The sequence below is a fragment of the Paramormyrops kingsleyae genome, chromosome 5 (genome assembly GCF_048594095.1).
Source record: "Paramormyrops kingsleyae isolate MSU_618 chromosome 5, PKINGS_0.4, whole genome shotgun sequence".
NCBI classification, from domain to species: domain Eukaryota; kingdom Metazoa; phylum Chordata; class Actinopteri; order Osteoglossiformes; family Mormyridae; genus Paramormyrops; species Paramormyrops kingsleyae.
Window position 1 is genome coordinate 9,033,737 of NC_132801.1, and position 21,040 is coordinate 9,054,776.

Consider the following 21,040-nt stretch of genomic DNA (forward strand, 5'->3'; position numbering starts at 1 on the left):
GGAATGGCGCGGTCAGGACGCTCCAGGAATGTGGCAGAGGGATTCGGTCACGGCTTCCAGCAACCGCACGTTTCGCGCAGAGGTGGCCTTTTTGAATCCATCCATCCATCCATCCATCCATCCCTTCCCCCATGCCTCCCTCCCCCGCATCTAACCACTGCCAGCAGGCTGCAGTTTTTAATGTATTTTTTAATTCCTTAAATCTGAGCCTGAGTGGCTGGCCCTGGCCACCAATACGATTACTGTGCACACAATACCTCATTTTGTAACAGCGTTCCGAATTGTCATACGCTCTATTACGGTGCGTTGTTCCGTCCCATAGATCAACATTGTACGCCATTATAGAACGCTTTTGCAATTAGGATACGTCCCAGAAGATAAAGGGATTAAAATAGAGCCAGAGTCTGTCCTGCACCCCCCCCCCCCCCACTCACATTTATCTCTCTCTCTTTCACTCTCTCGCTTTCCTTTATTGTACAGCTAATACTAGTCACAATTCTGGCATCTATTACTCTGTATTTCTTCCCCAACCGCAAAGGAATTTAAAAAGTGTAAATCTTTATTTGGAGTTCTGCCTTAAGGAGACATGGAGGGAGGGAACCTGCAGTTCTGAATGCGCTTTTTCCTGCGCCGGGCTCATCCCCAAACCCATTTTGTTTGTTCTGTCTCCCGGAACCTGTCCCGCTTCTAAAACATTCCCCCAGTTCTTCTCGTCCTTTAGCCTGCTGAGCCTTTGCCCCCTTCCTCTGTCTTTGATCTCCCACCCCACCCCCCCCCAGTCTCCGGCCGCTTTGGATGTGGGGCTTGAAAGGCAGCGGCCGCCACCTTGATATCGCATGTGGTCCGAAGCTCGGTCTGATCGGCATGAAGGGAAGCGGCTGTATGAGAGAGAGTTACATCCCCTCCTGTGGTGGTGCTGTGGGGAGGGGGTGGGGGGTGAGGGGGGGGCAGGGCTGCTGCCTAAATCCGTGTCTGTGCTGTGTGGGCCAAGCACTGAGCCAGTAGGCGCCCCCTCTGGTGTGAGTCACCCCTCAGGAGTGAGCAGAGTGCCAGCCGTCCCCCTCTCCTCTCCCTGTTCCCGCGGCTCCTTCTCCTCGTCCATCTTCCTTCTGACTCCTTCCTGCCCCTTGGCTCTCAGTCCTGATATCCTGCCATCTTGTGTCATCTTTGCCCCGTCTGGCCCTTTGCGATTTCCCCCCCCCTCCCCACCGCCCTTCCCCATCCAGCCTTGTCTTTCTCTCAATTTCCTCTCCGTCGCCCAGCTGTCCTCTGTTAGCTCGGGCTCTGCCCTCGTCTCACCCCTCCCCCCCCCCCCCCCGTGCGCTGGAGAGTGACTCCTGCCCTCAGCCTCAGGACCTGCTGTCTCTCTCCTTGTCTTCCTTCTCTTCCACGGGCTAAGCCTCTTCCTGCCCCTCTTCACCCGGCCAGGTGACTGATGGACAGGGGTGCTAAGCGTGGCCCTTCTCTCGAGGGGGGTGGGATTAATGGAGAGAGGGAGAGGGAGAGAGAGAGGGAGAGGGAGGGAGGGAGAGAGAGAGAGAGCGTCCAGTCCATTACTGGCGAGCTCAGCTGGGCATAGACAAAGGGCGTCTTGGGCACGTGCGGGGGCTTGGGACGCGTCCAGATTCCCTCAGTCCCTCCGTACCTTGGCGCATGACTGCGTCTGCCCCCCCAAACCACACACGGGCCCTCTAAGGGTGCCACATTCAAATTGAAATGGCCAGTATTACCATTACAGAGGGTCATTGGTCTGCAGTGAATTTTTAGCCGTCTGGATTCTTCTTTTTGAACTGGGAAAGTGTGTCTGGCTAATCAGCTAATCTGCTTTGCCGTCCCATTCATCCGGGCGACTCCTATGCTGGGGGAGCACCCCCCCCCCCCTTCTCCATAGACCCCAGATGAAACGAAACAAGCTGTGATGAAATTTAAATGCCACAGTCCCGTGATCCCATTAATGGCTAAAATTGGCCGTAAATGATCCCACCCTGTGTCACCAAAGCTGGCTCTTTCAAACTTGAATTGACAACCACCAACCTGACCCCACCCCCCTCCCCACTCCTCATTCCTCATTCCTCATGTACAGTAGCATGCAAGACACTGAGCCCCCATGAATACATTTTTAAAAAAATGATCATTATTTACTAAATGCTTTTATCCAAAAAGACACATTTTGAGCATACATGGTCAGCGAGTGCCTGGAGCAACTGGGGGTTAAGGGCCTTGGTCAGGGGATTTGAACCGATGACCATCTGGTCCAAGTCATGCACAACCGTAACATGTCAGGCATTGCTGATATGAGGTGTGGGCCGAATCCACAAGCTGTCAGTATTCAGCCATTGTTACACACGGGGGACACACAGATATACATGCGTGCATACATGTAAATATACACACGGCAGCCATGTTCATAGGTTTGTGTATTTTTGTAGATCGGGAAGAAGCTACTGAGAATGACTTCGATGGGGGGGGGGGGGTGTGAGAGGCCCCCCACACTGGTCTGGGACCTAGACTGTATAGTGTGTTCCCTGTAGAGACTGGGATGTGAATACCAATGGGAGTCTCCGCAAATGGACATTTCCAACGAGCCGGAACGTGCCAGTGTCAATCACAGCCGTGCCTCGATTACTGAGAAGGGGGGGGGGGGGGTCGTTGCCCGTCTGGGTTCTGCTTTGGACCAGACCACCGCCGAACCCGAACACTTGGCTGTTCCCTTTTGGGTTAGTTCTATAATCCAGTGTATCATGTCAGCACATACATTTGTACACACACATGAATGCATAATATTATTGAAGTATAACAAACTCATATGCAAACCACATCCTGCCATTCTGGATTTATAAGGGCTTTTCGAGCCTCTCATCAGCGCCGATGTCACCCAACACCCCCCCACAAGCCTCCCTGAAGTTTAGAGTCAGACGTTCACAATGGAAGCAATCGAAAATTAAAATTCAAAGGAGGCGCTGTCGTTCTGAAGTGGCCCTGCATGGGCAGGGCTTTTAGAGTGAATATAATATGTAAATGTGACTTTGGACGATGCAGCACTCGGGGGGGGGGGGGGGCTAACATGACCGTGTCATCAGAAGCCGATGGCCGCTCTTAGGTTTGCACGTGATTTTAATTTTTTTTTGCCCCTTTCCGGCGCTGTCAGATTTACATTAAAGGCACCGGTGACCTCGGTCTCGCACATATCCAATAGGCCCCCCTCTCCTCCATGATGACACGTCACCTCCATGGGACAAGGGGTGATACAAACCGCAAAGGGATTAATCCATCCATCCATAACTCCTTATCCATTACAAGGTCAGAGTGGGCCTGTAGCCTATTCCAAGAATCACAGGCCATAGGGCAGGGGCACCCCCTGGATGGGATGCGGGTCAGAAGACTTCCTTGACTTAAAAAATGAAGTCAGAAAGCGATGCGATGCGAGGACGGGTCCAGCAGCCGCCTGTCAAAGCCGTCGCCCCCCTGCGCGGAGCTGCACACCAACACCGGTGTGCAAATGGGTTTCGTGCAAGTGTGTTTTTCTGTTTGCATACAGAGCATCTGCGTGTCGCGTTTTTTTTATTCATTTCGCACTAATGGCATCTTTAGCAAGACCGTTTCGATGGAAACCACGTTGCTACGGAAACACAGTTTGTCTCTTTGAATTAGGAATTTCTCTCTTCCTCTTTCCCTCTCCCTTTCTGTCCCTCCATTCCTCCCCCCCCCATCTGCCAATCTGATGACACAGTGCCAGCATAGAAGCGCAGAGGGGGACGAGGACATCTGGGGACACGTTTATGGGAGCAGAAAGGTTCTCCAGAACAAGGTAGAATAATGGGCAGGCAGGAGTGGTGCTTTTACTAAAGGGCAACAGGACGTGGGAAAGGGCAACGAACAGAGAGAGGGGGCGAGAGCGGGAGAGAGAGGGAGAGATTGATTGTGTTCCCCTAAGTGCTTTTGGCATTATTGAAATTCTTCTGTCCTACCAATCATGCCATTCTGAATAACACTTAGAAAGTAATGGACAGAATGATGGAAGGGGAAAGAGGGTAATATGACAGGAATGACGAAGGCAAAGGAACAGGTGGGGAGGAACCGGGAGAAAAGAGAAGGCAAGGAGAACAGGAACCGGGAAGGAGGAGAAAGTGAGGAGAGCGGGAACCGGAAGAAGGACCAGACAGGGAGAGCGGGAACCGGGAGGAAGGACCAGACGGGGAGAGCGGGAACCGGGAGGAAGGACCAGACGGGGAGAGCGGGAACTCGGGGGGGAAGGACCAGACGGGGAGAGCGGGAACTCGGGGGGGAAGGACCAGACGGGGAGAGCGGGAACTCGGGGGGGAAGGACCAGACGGGGAGAGCGGGAACTCGGGGGGGAAGGACCAGACGGGGAGAGCGGGAACTCGGGGGGGAAGGACCAGACGGGGAGAGCGGGAACTCGGGAGGAAGGAACAGGTGGCGAGAGCAGGAACTCGGGGAGAAGGTGGGGAGAACAGGAACATCCTTTTGCCTCCAGAACCACTTCAGGCAAGAGTTCAGAGACGCCACTCTGCACACCATTGATTGTCATAGTTGTAGTTTTCTAGTTAGATTTAATGACATATGCCGGCCAGCGGTACAAGACACACGCTGAGGTCTGCACTGCCCACAGCGTGGGGTGGGGGGGGGTCGTATGTAACAGGGTTTGGACACTTGCGGGTCTGACATCCAAGGCCAAACTCATTCTCCTCTGACCTCTGCCATTAATAAGGTGTTCTCTGCCACAGAAATGCCACACACTGGTTTTTGTTCATCACACCATTTCTGTAAAATCTAGACCCTGTAGTGTGTGAATCTATGTTTGAGATGTTTGAACCACCACGTATGGCGACGGCAGCAACAACCCCACGTTCAGAACCACTTATCCACGCTGCGACTGAACCTCACTACCCTATCAGCATGCGGTATGTATTTGTTTTCTGCCACGTCATTGGCTGTTTGGGGGTGCAGGTGCGCCTATTAAACTGCCCTCTGTCTCGCACACGGTGCATCCTGGGATTGGTTGAAAGCTCTTACAAGTTAAAGCATTATGGTAGATGGATGGATGTTTGTATATTTTTTTTCATGTTCTCCGAAATGCTCGTCGCCTCAGAGCAACTTTATTTCTTTGTTGTCTGAAGTCTAAAAATGGAAGCTCTCTCCTTCCCTGCTCTCCCCGTCCGTCTGCATCCCGGGCCTGTCTATGTCTTCTACTCTGTGTCTGTTCCTCCCTCTATCTCAGTCGCTTTCGCTCTCAATGCTAGCGTGCCCCCTAAGCAGGATCATGGCTGCTCCCACCTCCCTGAAATCAGGGGTGATTTCTAGCATTTTTAAGGTGGGGGGGCATAAGAGGGGCTCTAATTCATGCAGACCGGCCAACCGTATCGTTAGCCAATAATATGTTTTGAATGGGTAAGTGACAGGAGAAGGGGACACTCCAAGGGCCAATCGGCTTTCAACAAGGGCCAGTGTCCCTGTGAACCCACCCTTGCATACCCCCAAGAGCTGTGGTCTGTCACGTTTTCCCCTCTCGTTAAGCATTTCTGCGATTTTTGAGGCAGTGTGTCCTGCAGGACGGCAGATTGCAGCCACAAGCTTTCACATTTCATACCATTTGTGGCTGAGACACCTTCACAAGTTACCTGCCAGCATCAGCTCAAATCAGAGACGGTTTGGAGCTGAGCCTTTAAGTGGATCAATGTTCTTGCAAAAAAAACACACTTCCAGAAATATCCCCATTAGTAGAGTTTATGTATAAAACTGTCACTGAATTGGCCCTGTGTGGAAGCAAATGACGTCTTTTTGTTTGTTCTGCACTTTTCCTAGCCGGAATGCATTTGCATTTCTCGACGCATCGTTTCATCGTACACAGAAGCTGTTAGCACCTGACTTGTATTTCATATCATGTGTACGTGTCACACTTATGTATATGTTAGTATATGCGGGAAGGTTGGTGCTAGAATATCTGGGGACACATGGGGGCCGGGTCGTCACCACAGCATCTGTCGCAGGTACTGGACTGGGCATTAATTATGAGGGGGTTTTAACTCCCTCCAATAATCAGAACCAGTTAATACAACCCTTTGGATCCCTTAAGTGAGTGGATACCCCAACCTCCCCAGTGCTCAACCCAAAGTTATGTCTTTGGGTGAGCACACATCACCCAAGACCCCTGCCCCCACTCCCAGTGCCCTTCACGTGCTGTGGGTGTGGCCAATTGATTTTAATTACAAACCCGATTCCTTGCGAGACAGCAGGACCACGTAACGGGCAGACGAAGCGGCGAAGAGGAGAAAAGGAGCAGGAGAAAGGATGAGGAGGGGGAGGGTAGGCGGCTGGGGAGGGGGTGTGACCAGCAGGATGAAGGTGAGGGGCAGTGGGAGGGAACGCTCCCCACTGCAGATCTCCTTCACGTGGCCCAGGCCCTTGATTCCGCATTTGAATCTGAAAGACTGAGATCAGAGCAGGATCTCCACGTTTGTTCTCTAACCCCCCCCCCCCCCTCCTTTTTAAGATGTCTGCATTTTTGAGTCTATCTTGTCAGCACGGCCTGATCTCCTGCCAGCGGCGGGGGTGCTCTGGGGTGTGAGGTTGACTCGCTCAGTGACAGGGAGCAGGAGGTGTGGGCGGCTCTGGCAGAGGGCAGGATGGAGCCGTGGCCAGATGCCGGCCAGTCGCCTCAGGTGGTACGAGACGCACGCTGCGGTCTGCACCTCCCACGGCATGGGGAGGGGGGGTCATATGTAACGGGGTTTGGCCACTTGCGGGTCTGACATCCAAGGTCAAACCCAGGGGACATAGACTCCTGCTCAGTTTTTCTGCTCTATTAAGGTGAAACAGTTCTGCATCGACCTCGTTGGGTCTCCACTCTCCGGGTCTGAAGGAGTGATGGCCTGTATGTGTTTGGGTCCCTACTGAATCACCACCTCCTCCACGGCCTGCTTGACCGCTACCTCCCTCTGTACTCCTGCATACAGTCAGCGATCCCAGTCTCTCCCAGAGGTCCACTGGCTGTCTGCCATACTGGGCATTTTCCCGACGGGCTGATTGGCTTTGGGGTAATTTGTCATATAACCTGCCCCACCCACTTCAGAAAAAAGTGGGGAGCCCCCCCACTCAACAAAATTTAATTGTGAGATTAACCACCCCCCCAAAAAAAAAAAAAAATTATTATAATTAGACCCAGGCACAAGTGTTTCCTCTCTGTATGTGTCTGCTTGCGCCCGTTTGTGAGCGTGTGTTTGAATGAGTGTGATGAAAGCGGCGCGTGGGATGTGGCCGGTCTGGGTTCCCGAGCAGCCAGTGGAAGTCGCTCAGTTAATGGGTCATGGGTTTAATGTTTCATTCTGCTTCGCTTGTGTCACATTCTGCCATCCGCTCCCTGGCAGCGTGGGAGTAGGGCAGTGGGCAGTGGGCAGATTCAGGCCGTTTCCTGTTGGCCCACATCGCGAGGACGAAACCCCTTCAACGATTAACGAGCCCTTCCACCGTACGCTCTGCCTAAAACCGGAATAGCGGGAGTGGCCCTGGAACTGGAGGGGGGGGGGGGAGCCCAGTTTGACGCTGGGGGAGACTCGGGGAAAAGGGACTTTGTGTTGGATTGGAAAGCGGGCAAGGTGGGACATCACAGAGCCTCTTAGTGAAGTTTGGAAAGTCAAGCCGGGGAAGGGGGGTGGGGGGCGCTGGCTCACTGTCTCTCACGGCCGTACGGTCTGTTACGCTTCGGTGCTGTCTGGGCCATGCCAAGAAAGCAGATTTGGGCAGGATTGCGGGGAGGGGGAGGGAGGAGGCAGAGTGGGTTCACAGTTGTCCTCTGTGGGGGCTGTTTGTGTGGCTCAAGGGGGTAGACAGGGGTCACACAGGCACTGAGACTGCCTGATCGTTTTCCCTGGGCACCCTCGGGGCCGCGCATACCGCCCCCTAGGGGCAGAACCAGGGCGAATCTCTGCCTGCGTCTGCTTGCAGGAGGACGCCTGCATTCCAGCTCTGGCTCCGGATTGGCCGGCAGCCGTTGTTGAAAAGGCCGCTGCCGATGCGCCGGGACTCAATCTGTCACCAAGTTCTGGTGCATGAGCGGCGGCCGGGAATTCGGCTGCTTGGCGTCCGGGAACACGGAAGCGCCCGGCGCCAAAGCGCATCCCGCCTGGACGCTCACGCGTGTTCACACATCACAGACGTGTTGGAGGCCCCGCTCTCTGCTTGCGTTTTCATCTGGTCTGGTATTTCGGGGCAGTGAAACAGCCGAGCCCTGTTTAAATACGTTTAATCTCACCTGACATGTATGCGCAAGCAGTGAGACTTTTCCGGAGATTACTGTGCCCGAAGACGACGGCTTCATTAAGCGCATAATCAATCAAAATGAACATCAGCAGATCCGTGTCACCGGCGGTTCTATCTGACCACGTGACAAGACGGCTGGAAAAAGCTCCAGCCCATCTTCTGAGGGTAGGATCTTGCCCGTTAGCTGCTTGAACCTGTAACCTTCTTTGGAGTTACACCTCCAGCCCCTGTTCTGCTGTACATGGAGACCGGCTCTGGAGACCATTTCTCGTCGGAATGAGATCTCTGGCAGCCCACAGCGAGTTTCAGCCTCACGGGTACGAATTACATTAAGCCTCCATCAAAATCGCACAAAGAGCTTGTGGAATAAAGGAGATTCTGTTGCAAGCTGCATTAGCACCTGCTGCTTTAACCCCCCTCCCACCTCTCAATGATTACTTTTTAGTTGTTTAGTTGCTGGGACAATTCTAGATTTAAAAAAAAAAATTCATAATGAGGCGCGAACTGGTGACTGGGCACTCCGGGGGCCAATCAGCATTCAGCTGGGACCAATGTCCCTATGACTCCGGCCCTTTTTAAATTGCTGCGTATAACCATAAGGGACTTTCGCTTTATTCTGGGCAGGGTGTTGCAAGGGGCAGGTTTCTTATAGCTGGGGGTGGTTTCAATTATCTCATCCTGGGCCTTTCCCCTCGAACCCACGCTCCTCTTCTTTCACTGATATTTTTCTGTCTTCCTGTCACATTTTCCCCTCCGGAAAGAGTTCTTCATTTGAATCTAAATAGTGTCCAGGACAGAATTAGACAAAATACTTTAATCAAGACCGGGGTTTTTAAATTAAAGTTAAAAAAAGAAAAGGGGTGGGGGGCTTAATATAGTTAAAATAAGGTTGCTGCTAATTATATGACGGCTCGGCGACTGTAAGACATAATTACATTCATGTGTATTAGATTAAAGACAAGAATAAAAAAAAAATGCAATGATGAGGAAAATGGAAGCATCAGAGATGGAGGGAAGGAATGAGAAGAAGAGTGGAAGACGGGAGGAATTCCGGTGACTCCGCGCCGAAGGGTTTTCATAAAAAAAAAAAAACGGAATGTGAATGTTGTTCAGCGTTCGAGATTGTTCGAGAGTGCAGCTTCACAGCGTGTGTGACTGCGTGAAAATAAGACTCTGATGGGTGCGGTCATTTGGAAGCCCCTCCCCCAGCAGGTGTGCGTGGCTGACCGGTGTGTGCGTGAGCGTGGTGTTCTGTGCCTCCGTTCCCGGGAAGCGTCAGGCCCAGCTGATGTCTCCCTGCTCCACTCCTCCATCTCAGTGACTTCCTGCCATGTGCGCCGAGCGGCGAATCGGCTGCCACGTCGCTTCCCCTGCATACTTAATTAAGGACAGGCTTTCTGGCTCCGACGGGTACGTGCGCTTGGCATAGCTTTCCAGGAGGTATTACTCACACGCGCTCGCTCCCGCCACAGGGCGGCGACTCGGGGAAGGAGTCCACTCGTATATACATAACTAGAGAGAACGCCACGCATCGCTCTGGCTGGCACAATGTGCCAGAATGTTCCACCATCTGTAATGAGGCAGGGCTCTCTGCAGTGGTGTACGAGATCAGTGGTGTGGGTCATTGAGGGGTTTTTGTGCTGCGTGATCATATGTGCTGGATGTTTGCTTATGTGTGAGGTTGTTTGTTGTGTTTGTGTCATTTACAGAACAGTTTGTACGTGTCTGAGAGATTATTGCTATTTTTTGTATCTGTCAGTACAGCATGCGTGTCTGTGTGCTTCTGTGTGACTGTACTCTGTACTGTGCGTGTCTATTCTGTTCATTATGTACCGTTGGCGTGTATCTGTACAGTATGTGTTGGTGTAGACTACACTTCAGTTTATGTGCACCATGCTCTGTGGGAGACACTGTGCTCTGAGTGATGCCGATTTGGAGAATAAATGAAAGAAGCGGTTAAAAGGCACGTGTGTGATTGGCAAAGCGGCCGAGGCCACTATGGCAAAAGCTCTGTCTGCCTCCGTATCCTCAGGCAGGGAGCAGAGAGGGGAGGCTGGAGGGGACAGAAGGGAGGAGATGGGCAAGAGAGGAGGAAGAGAGGAGAGGATGGAGAAGCGGGAGGGGGGAGAGGATGGAGAGGCAGGAGGGAAGGGGGGGTAGAGAGGAGAAAGGAGAGGGAGAAGAGGAGAAAGTAGAGGGAGAAGAGGGGAGAAAGCAAGGTGGTAGGGGAGTGGTGAGAGGAGAAAGGGGAGGTGAAAGAGGAGAGATGAGAAAGGAGAGGCAGGAGGGGGGAGGAGAAAGATGAGGAGTGAGTGAGGAGAGGGAGAGAGAAGAGGGAAGATAAGAGAAGCAGCAGCTGAGAGCAGAGAGAGGAGTGGCTGGGGAGAAGAGAGGAGAGGCAAGAAGAAAGACATACGAGAGGAGAGGAGGACAGGAGAAATAGGAGAGGGGAGGGCAGTGAAGGGGCTGAGATGAGACAGAGGAGAGAGAAACTGGGAGAGAGAAGAGACTATGGCTGCCTGATGCCTCCCTGTGCCTTGGGGCAGCATCTCCCTCAGGTCTGGCTCCGGGTTTTGCTCGCTCGCACCCCTGACCCCTCGGACGCTGCGCTGCTCCGCGTCTCTCTCACGCCTCTCCTGCCGTTGGATCTCGTTGTACCCGGATGACATGTCGAGCTCTGCCCCCTACCCCCACCCCAGCTCTGGCCCCCGCGCTGGTGATTATGGTGATTAAGGAGTCCTGCATTTGAAGACAACCGATATGCAGACGTTGTCCTGGGCCCCAGCTTTTGCTCATCGTTAAAAGTTGGGCAACAGGAAATGATGAAATAAACACACATTCCAGCACACATGGCTGGTAATTATCATGACAATAAAGTGCGCGGGGGGGCACTTGTTAGTGCTAATATTTTTTTTTGAATGAATTACGATTCCATGAGTCTCCAGTGTGGTGAAGATTCACTGAATCGCCAGGCTGGGTACTATAGTACAATAACACCACTATTACAAGGCGGGGGGGAGAGTAACCTGTGAATCTAATTATATCAGTATCTTGGCAGTAATTTCAATTTCTTAAGTATAATAGAGAAGGGGAGAATGGAATGGAGAAAGCAGGAGTAAGCCAATCGGAGAGCAGCAAGGTGGGGAGTGAGGGACTGTGGGGGAAAAATGAAAGCAGGGAGAAAGTGGGGTAATGGAGGGCAAAAAGCTGAAGATAGAAAACAAGGTGAGAGGAGAAGAGTCTTGGGATGGTAAGGGCGAAGACACGTTCCCGTCCTTTCATTTGGCGCACACTGCATGAGCGCAGCTCAACCGTGAACGCGCTGACGACGTCACCGTGACCGGCGGCCAGATCATTGATGCCGGATCGAAGTGTCAAATCGATGTCCCGCTTTCTCTGGAGAAAAGGGTGGAGCCTTTGATACGGAGGGAGACGCACTTCACCTGAACCAGGGAGCTGCTCAGCATTGCTGTTTTGGCAGCAAAGACTTTGTAGAGCGAGACGCATGCGCACATATCTCCCTCTTCCGCGTTGGTGACCAAATCATCCCGTTTGAGGCCGAATGGAAGCACACAAAACCCCAAAAGCCCTTCAATCACACAACACATTACTTAAGTGCTTTTTTTCTTGTCTCTGTAGTCAGCCCAGCTTCTTTCCTTTAATTTCAGGATGACAACTCCATGTTCTTCCAGTTCGGTCCCTCAATTGAACAGCAAGCCTCAGTCATTTTGAACATCATGGAGGAATATGACTGGAACATATTCTCCATCGTCACCACCTACTATCCTGGCTATCTGGACTTTGTTAACAAGGTACATTTAAACTGGTCTCATCCACATAGCTGATGGTCTTTCTCACGTCATCCAGTGAGATGTTAAAAACTCAAGGCTTAAGAAAGGAGGAGATGATTCCAATATGTTAGTGACTATAACATGTGGTGGATCTCTGGATGGCTGTTTCTGGGGTCCTTAGACGAGGGAGGCCCGTAGAGCAGCGTTGACGTTCAGTAGCCCAGCTCTTGCCCATGTAGTGTGCTGTGCTCTCGCGCCAGATCCGCAGCACCATCGAGAACAGCTTCGTGGGCTGGGAGCTGGAGGAGGTGCTGCTGCTGGACATGTCGGTGGATGATGGCGATTCCAAGATCCAGAACCAGATGAAGAAGCTGCAGAGCCCCGTCATCCTGCTCTACTGCACCAAGGAGGAGTCCACCACCATCTTCGAGGTCGCCCACTCCGTGGGCCTCACGGGGTATGGCTACACCTGGATCGTGCCCTCGCTGGTGGCCGGGGATGCCGACAATGTTCCAACAGTGTTTCCTACAGGTACGGCGGGCGGAGGGCTGTATGAGAGCAGGATGTGGTGCTGTAGTGCCTGGGTCAGCCTTTTGGGACACCAGTTGGCAACCAGTTAGCCACCAATTGGCATCACTTTTTAGTAATTTTTCAGCAGGAAAGGAGATGGTCTCTTCAAACCAGTCTCACAAGTGATATTGCACTCCATTATAAACGCAACGGATACTGAAAGTCTACAAAGCCTTACTGATGTCTCGTAACTGACAATACTGAAGTGAAAAATATCCATCCATGCTCTAGTCGCTTATCCAGTACAGGGTTATGGGGGACCTGGAGCTTATCCTAGGAAGCACAGGCCACAAGTCACGCAGGTCCTTGGATAGAATCCTAGTCCATCACAGGACGCACATACACACTGACCCTATGATGCACACTGCGGCGAATTTAGAGCTGCCAAATGGTCTAACTGCTTGTCCTTGGACAGTGGAAGGAAGTCTCTAAAATGCATTATTTTAAATTGTGCCTTACTAGTTTATGCATGCATGATTGCATCCATCCATCTGTCCATCTGTCTTCTAACCACTTATCGGAGTCATGGAGGGCACAAGGCCGGGGGACACCTTGGATGGGATGGGGTCCTACGTACACAAGCACAATCACCCAATCGAACATGACGGGCAGTTTAGAGGTGCCACTTAGCTTAACTGTGTGTCTGGGCTGTGAGTGTATGCCACAGAACCTGCAGGAAACCGTATGACAGGGAGAGAACATGCAATCTCCACACGCACAGAGCGGAGGCAGGAGTCAAAGCCCCAAACCCGGAGGCGTGATGCAGCCGTGCTGCCCACTGAGCCGCCGTGCTGCTGCGTGAAAACGAAGCAGCTCATTTTACAGAAAAATAAAACATAGATGCAGGTTTCTGGTTGTGGGTTCCTATGGTTGGCCGGTGTATGTAGAGTCTAAAATAGCAGCGTTTAATGGGGACGTTATGCTAAAAGGATGTGGAGATGCAGTCCCAAGCTGGTTCACATATTGTAATACTTATAAATTCCATGAATTGCTTTCAGACAAATTCCAGGTACATCCGCACTGTTACTCTTAATGTTGTAATGTATCTCAACACACTCATGTACAGCACCTTGGGGCGATTCTGTTGTGAAAGGCGCTGCATAAGAATGACTTGGAATTGAAATTGGAATTCAATTGAATTGAACTGAAATTGGAATTCAATTGAATTGAACTGAAATTGGAATTCAATTGAATTGAACTGAAATTGGAATTCAATTGAATTGAACTGAAATTGGAATTCAATTGAATTGCCAGCATGGTCCTCCTGGCTCAGCTTGTTATGGAGCAAGCTCTGCCAATTATGCATTCCCTGCCCCTCTCTTTCCTCCTTGTGCCTTCAGGTCTCATCTCCGTGTCATATGACGAATGGGACTATGGGCTGGAGGCCCGAGTTCGGGATGCGGTGGCAGTCATCGCCATGGCGACGTCCACCATGATGTTGGACAGGGGGCCCCACACTCTCCTAAAGTCCGAGTGCCACGGGGCCCCTGACAAGAAGGGATCCAACACGGGAAACTCCAATGAGGTGCTCAGGTAGGCAAACGACATTTCCTCTGCTCCACCGCTGTTTCCCAGCAACCCCTGCAGGGGCGTCCAGAGTCTCTGGGCATTTTGAAACATTTGGGCTTTTAATCGGCAAAGATCAAATAAGCAGATGTGGCCTGTAACACTGGGCGAACTGCACCGTGACGCTAAATGCTCGTTTTATAGAAATGCTGCTGCTTTGCATTTGACTCACATTTCAGGCAATTAGGGATCCTTCCTTGGCTGTTTTCCTCCATGTATTACTGCTGCTCTCTTTCGAAAAAGAGTTTAAAATATATTTTGGGAAATACATCTTATTTTAGAAGCAGTTGTAATGAGTTTCAGTCTCGTTTAACATATTTTAGCTATTTCAAAACAGGCTTGTTTTTCGCCTCTATATTCTCTACTGTGAAATATTTAAATATCCCAATGATATTTGATCTTATTGGTGGTGGATTATTTTTTTGTTAATTCAATTAACATTTTATTTTCTACTAATGATTGTGTAGTCATTTGAAAGAAATACTTTACAAAACAGGGTACATTATGATTTTTTTTTGTTCCGCTGTTATATGATATAAGGGAATTTGGAATCCCAAAAGACAGTAAATGTGAAGCCTGTAGATCTGTGTGTTTCTCTGCTTCTTACTGAGTTCTGTATAAAATTGAGGGGAGTCTTTTTTTCAAGCTCAGAGTAGTTAGGGTCAAGCTGACCTTATGTCCAGAATGTTCCGGAAATGCTGTTTATCCACTTCCTCTTGTTTTATATTTTTAGGATACCTTTGGTCTTGCACCTATTGTAGCATCCCTAAGTTGTTTTGGAACTGGTTCTGTTCAGCCGTTTAAAGCCTTTTCCCCCTGTATTCCTCCCTGGGGCGTCTGACCCTTTAACTAAGTTTCGGAGATGAAAAGGTTTACGTGTTATTTTTAGGAAGCGTCACCTTTCAAAGTCGGCCTCCTTGAGGCGGTGAGCTCCATCAACTCGACGTTAAATGGCTCCGGTGTATAATACGGCATTATGCCTGGCTGTGGCTCTGTTGAACTGGACTCTTTCAGTTAGCTTTCAGGGTTTGTTTTAATGGCCTTTTTCACGTACATAATGGAACTGGGACAGAATGTCTCTCCTTTTCTGTTTATGATCCTGTTCTTTTTGTTAGTCTTTCTATGCTGATAAAGGTGTCATACAGCAAAAGATAGAGGTAATATCAGCATACGGCTCTGCTCAGTCTTGGCAGTGTATGATATACATCCTCTCCATCGCTCTCTTTCCTCCTCTCTCTCGTCCTCTCTGCCTCGGCAGCTCCCTCCTCTTTCCCTCCCTTCTGCCGTCTCCCCATTGGTACAGTTTAATACCATGTTCTCACTCTGGTATTTTCTCCACCCTGCCCACACCCTATCTCCTCAACCTGCCTGTCCTCATGTATTTCTGACACATGGATGGGTGGTGTTTTTGGGGCGTAGGCCACGCCGTCTGCGTCTGTCTGCCCCGTCTGCGTCTGTCCGCCCCGTCTGCGTCTGTCCGCCCCGTGTGTCCTCCATGGCTGCCGCGAGCCCCTCTCTCATTTTTTGCGCACGCTGTAAAATCCCACGACTGCGTTATTACTAATTGGCTTGAGTGTTTCTGTAATCGTAACTAATTAGCTCGCCAGCTAAGGCCTTAAAATGCCCAATAAATGTTTTACTGTGCTTTTCACTATTCACAGACTAATGTACACAGAATGTTTGCGGCAAACCGTCCGTGTAACTCTGTGTGCAAAAGTATGTGCGTGTGTCTGATCTGTCTGGTAATGCCCTGTACTCCCCTTAATGAAAACGTTAATAGTGTGTTAAATGATGGGACTTGTGTGTTACTCTGTATTCAGTACAGTCACAGATGTACGTAGCTGTATAAGTGTATTTTAGCATGCAAGGTACGATAGAGGCTGAGAAGATGAATGTATAATGGAAATAGATTTAGGACTATTTAGGGCTGAAATGAAGTATGTAACAATTAGGGTAAATAGATGCCCCATTCTTTGGTTATCCTACTCCCCTCTCTTTCTCTCCCTCCCTCTCGGGTGATATTATTGTTCCCATGGCAACGTGGCAGATTGCTTGGAAATCGCCGTGGTTGTGGGTGCCATGGCAACACATTACATATGCTGCTGAGTGTCTTTCGGTCCTGAACATCAGTTCAGAGGGAGCGTGTGTAGACGCGAACGTGTACGTGATATCACACTGCCCCACAGGGGGCGTCATGTTAGCATTCAAACTTTATTTATGAGCAACACGTGTCTCCGACAGAAGCCGCTGACATTCCCGTCAGGATTTTTGGGTGTGTTTGGAAGTTACACCAAATGGCTTTCATTTTTAAGCAGTCTAGGTATAATACTTACATATGAACAGAATACATCCATCCATCATCCAGCCGCTCGGTCGGTACGGAGTTGACATTGTAATCAGTGTTTATTTTCCACTAATATTATGTGGCTTTTATGTGGGTCTGTGCAGAGAAGCGAATACACTGGGAATCGGTATTTGAATTGTTTGCAGTTAACAGGACGGGACACTGAAATAGCAAAAGCACTTTTTCCATTTCTATTTGCTGTTTATTTCTTGTGCACTTAAATTTGAGGCAGTCCGTTACCGTGGATATAGCAACCCCGAGAGAGAGAGGAGGAGAGAGAGAGAGAGAGAGAAAGGGATGGAGAAAGAGAAAGAGCAGGCGGTTGAGGAGGAGGGAGGTGGATGAACTATGATTTTAGTTAATCTGACAGTAACATGCCCCTGCTGGTACACACACACACACACACACACACACACACACACACACACACACACACGTGATCGTATTCGACAGCTGATGGACTCGCTCAGGCTCACGTGCACCTGAAGCATTTTGTCCGCTGGATAATGTGGCCGCTAATGCAGGACTGTCACATTCCCAAGCCCAGCTTGTCGTATCGATGGCAGAGGGGGGAAAAAAAGAAAAAAAAAAAGAACATATATATGGCTGGAAAACTTGCGTCACTCTCTCCGGTGTCAGCAAGCTTCCAGCTCTGCCGTCCTCCATTGCTTTTGACAGAAGCTGCGTTTACGGCAGCAGAAAATGCACAGCCAGACTGCGAAGGACATATTTTAATTGCCATTATGGGTATTGAATGAGCTTCTTGGGACGGGCCATGGAAAAAAAAGGATATTATTTATTCAGAAGATGCTGTTATCCAGCCCAGCCTAAAGTTATGCATTTAAAGCAGGGTGTTTACCGAGCCGTATCAGCATAGACGCCTTTCCCGGCAAAACAAGGACACGTTGTCTAACCTTTTGGCTTGATGTCCACTTTCTTAATCAAGACTCTGCTTCAGCCCCCCAGCAAGGCCTTCTGCAGTTCATCTTGATTTCTTTGCGTACTTTACTCCCGGATTCCTCTTGGTATCTTCCCATGTTTTGCTAAATCTTCATTTAAAAAGCGCTGGTTTCCCCTGAAGGTCAGGGAGGCGCAAATTAATTTTAAACCTCAGAATATTTAACGATTATTCATGGAGGCTTTCCTGTGACATTGCGTCAGCCTTCCTGAAAAGTCTACCCCCCCCCCCCACGTTCTAAGAAGGGGAGCTGAAACACCCCAAAACTGTAAATGTTAAGATGGTATCTCACCCGGCATTGAACCTTCTCTTTCTGATGCCCAGTGAGCTGTAGAGCTCAGACCTTCCACATTTTGGACATAAATCATTAACTGCAAACTTTTAAATTGTAAATTTAAAATATAAGTTGTGAATTGTGAAACAGAAATTGTGTATCTAAATGAGCAGAAGTTGGATTTCGGCCACCTGAAGCACGGAGAGGTGATTGTAGGCAGAGGAAGTGGCGCTGATGCAGTGCCGTTACTTGGTAACTTCGGCGAGGTGCCTCACCCTAGAGTGCCGACGGCGGCCTGGCAAAGCTGCTCACCATGACCGAGAGGCCGTCGAGCAGGAAGAGGCCAGAAACCCGGCCTTCTCCGACCCCTCCCATCTGCAATTCGAGGCAGACAGCCAGCTGGAGCTCGTCTCACCTTAACCATCCGCAAGCTTTGAGCTGTACCTGGGGGGGGGGATGGGGGGGAGGAGCCCCACCTCCAAAAGATAAATCAACGCTGCTGTGTGCAAGTTTCTGCTCAAAGCCCAGCAATTAAATGAGTAATTAAATAAAATGAAAATGGCGCCGTAAGGCCACGTCGCGCCCAGCGGACTGAGGGGCAATAAGGCTGCATATAAATAACTGTGTCAAAGGCACAGAGCCTGAAAGGTCGTGCAAGTATGAATAATGCTGCATCGCGTGATGTTCTCTGTGGGCACCGCTGCTGTACCCCGGGCAGGCGTCGCGTGATGTTCTCTGCGGGCACCGCTGCTGTACCCCGGGCAGGCGTCGCGTGATGTTCTCTGCGGGCACCGCTGCTGTACCCCGGGCAGGCGTCGCGTGATGTTCTCTGCGGGCACCGCTGCTGTACCCGGGCAGGCGTCGCGTGATGTTCTCTGCGGGCACCGCTGCTGTACCCCGGGCAGGCGTCGCGTGATGTTCTCTGCGGGCACCGCTGCTGTACCCCGGGCAGGCGTCGCGTGATGTTCTCTGCGGGCACCGCTGCTGTACCCCGGGCAGGCGTCGCGTGATGTTCTCTGCAGGCACCGCTGCTGTACCTGGGCAGGCGTCGCTGTTTTACACCTGACCCTCTTTTCACGCCTGGATGCATGCTTCCTGCGGCACTTTTGTTTACATGCCCTAATTGTGCATGCTGATGCTTCCTCGCCAGGGATTTAAACCTGCAAGCTACCGGTGTGTCCGGTACTTCATATACTATCCCAACCCCCAGATTTTAATCAGCTGAACTGGCTGTGATCACATAGATGCAAGAACCATTCTAGGGCATTTTAAGGTGGGGGCCATAATTCATGAAGAGGCCAACCTTATCATGCTTTGAATTAGTGAATAACGACAGGGGAGAGGACCAATCAGTTTTCAGCAGGGCCCAGTGTCCCTGTGGCCCCACCCTCATACATGCCAACGTGTAGAACCTGAACATTTTTCATTTGTATGGCTTATGTATAGTCTACGGGGGGGGGGGGGGCTTGTGAATCGCTTAAGGTAGTTATGATACATTGTGTATTTGAACAGTTGCACATTTACAGAAACGTAAAAGCCAACATTTGAAGATTTCCTTGGAAGTTTCTCCGGCCGAGTTCCCAGCTGTGCAGTGCAAGTGCTGAAGGTCTGTCTCTCTCCCAGGTATCTCATGAATGTGACTTATGATGGACGCAACCTGTCGTTCAGCGAGGACGGGTATCAGATTTATCCAAAGCTGGTCATCATCCTTCTGGACAAGCAGAGGCAGTGGGACAGGGTGAGTCCCCCGTTCCTCAGTGTTTACTGACAGCGGCCCCTGGCTTGGCCTGCCCCCCTCCCCTTGTTTCTGTGTCTTTTGTTTTTCTCCTCGAGTTTGTCCCAGTGCCATCAAAACCCATCATCACAGCCCATCATGAGCTCTTCGGGGCCCGACCCCCTGTCCCGAATCCTGGGGGCCGTGTCTGGGCCAAGCCCCGGTCACGGAGCACCGACTCCCACCAGCCCTGTGACGCGCACCCTAACCGGAGCGCCTGCCCCCATGCTGCCTGTTTACCCCCCCCCCTCCATCCCCGCCTTTTCCGTGGACCCAGGTGGGAAAGTGGGAGAATGGCTCGTTGGCGATGAAGTACCACGTGTGGCCGCGCTTCGAGTTGTTCTCGGACGCCGGGGAGCATGCGGACGACCACCTGTCCATCGTCACGCTGGAGGAGGCGCCCTTCGTCATCGTGGAGGACGTGGACCCCCTGAGTGGCACCTGCATGAGGAACACGGTGCCCTGCCGGAAGCAGCTCAAAGGCGTGTGAGTATCACCGTCAGGGTGACGTTTATTACACGGCACATGCACGCACACACGTTTGGAGTCATATGTTCGTCAAGACCGTCCATTCATTTCTGTGGGCAACAATGACAACCGTAACCCAGCCCTAATTTTAACCATAAGTATCCCAACAAAATACAAGTCTTGGCATTTTTAGCTTTATGATTGAGGTCACAGTCTGGCGGCGCATGGTGCAGGCATATAGAAGGCATTGATCCACTGGCGGTTCCAAGACAACACAAGGGGTTTATTAACCAAATAAAGCACAGACCTAGAGTTCACCTACACGACCATATACAGTGACTCGCTGGGGGGGGAAAACGAAGGCAGGAACTTAAATACACAAACCTAAACTGAGCTAATGAGGGCACAGGAATGAAGCATTAGCAGGACATCCAATCAAACAGCAGAGTAACAAGCAACAGGTGTAACTAAAGAGCAGGGATAATCAGAGAACTAGGAAGGTTAACAAACTAGAAAACGTTAACCTAACACAAGGAATACAAGGCTAATTCCAGAATTCAACCAGAACCAGAACCAGAACCACACAAGGAGGGTGGACTGCAGGTGGGAGAACTAAGACAATAACAAACATTAGGAAAATCGTGATCTGAAACAAAAAAACTAAGGTCAACAAAAGCCAAACAAAATACCCAAAATAGGTTGGGCTGTACTTAAGCTGGGTTCAAACCCACACCCAACGGGTTCTCAATCACTACATGCTCAGCCCACTGAGCTATGCAGCTGTCCAGGAGTAGGGAGAAACACAGGAGGATAAAGGATTCAAAGAGGAGGATGGGATGGCCAGCAACACCTACTGGCCAAACAGGGGAAAGACACAAAGGGCAGGACTGGACGGGCACCAATCCTGACACACAGATTGTCATAAAACTGAAGTTATCCTTGTGGGGACTGAAAAAATGTCCTCACAAGGTAAAAAGTTACTGGTTTTTATCATATTGTGCGGAAATCTGGTCCCCAC

General features: G+C 50.7%; 1 protein-coding gene across 10 annotated transcripts in view; it reads left to right on the forward strand.

Moving 5' to 3' along the window:
- The window catches only part of grin2bb (glutamate receptor, ionotropic, N-methyl D-aspartate 2B, genome duplicate b), a 64,245-nt gene that overhangs the window by 22,156 nt on the left and 21,049 nt on the right, over nucleotides 1-21,040 (forward strand). For all 10 annotated transcript variants that reach the window (XM_072712044.1, XM_072712045.1, XM_072712043.1 and 7 more), the window contains 5 exons: nucleotides 11,946-12,089; nucleotides 12,329-12,599; nucleotides 13,979-14,171; nucleotides 19,404-19,518; nucleotides 19,832-20,040. In XM_072712044.1, coding sequence (XP_072568145.1) covers nucleotides 11,946-12,089; nucleotides 12,329-12,599; nucleotides 13,979-14,171; nucleotides 19,404-19,518; nucleotides 19,832-20,040 — 932 coding nt within the window. The remainder of the gene's footprint in view (nucleotides 1-11,945; nucleotides 12,090-12,328; nucleotides 12,600-13,978; nucleotides 14,172-19,403; nucleotides 19,519-19,831; nucleotides 20,041-21,040) is intronic.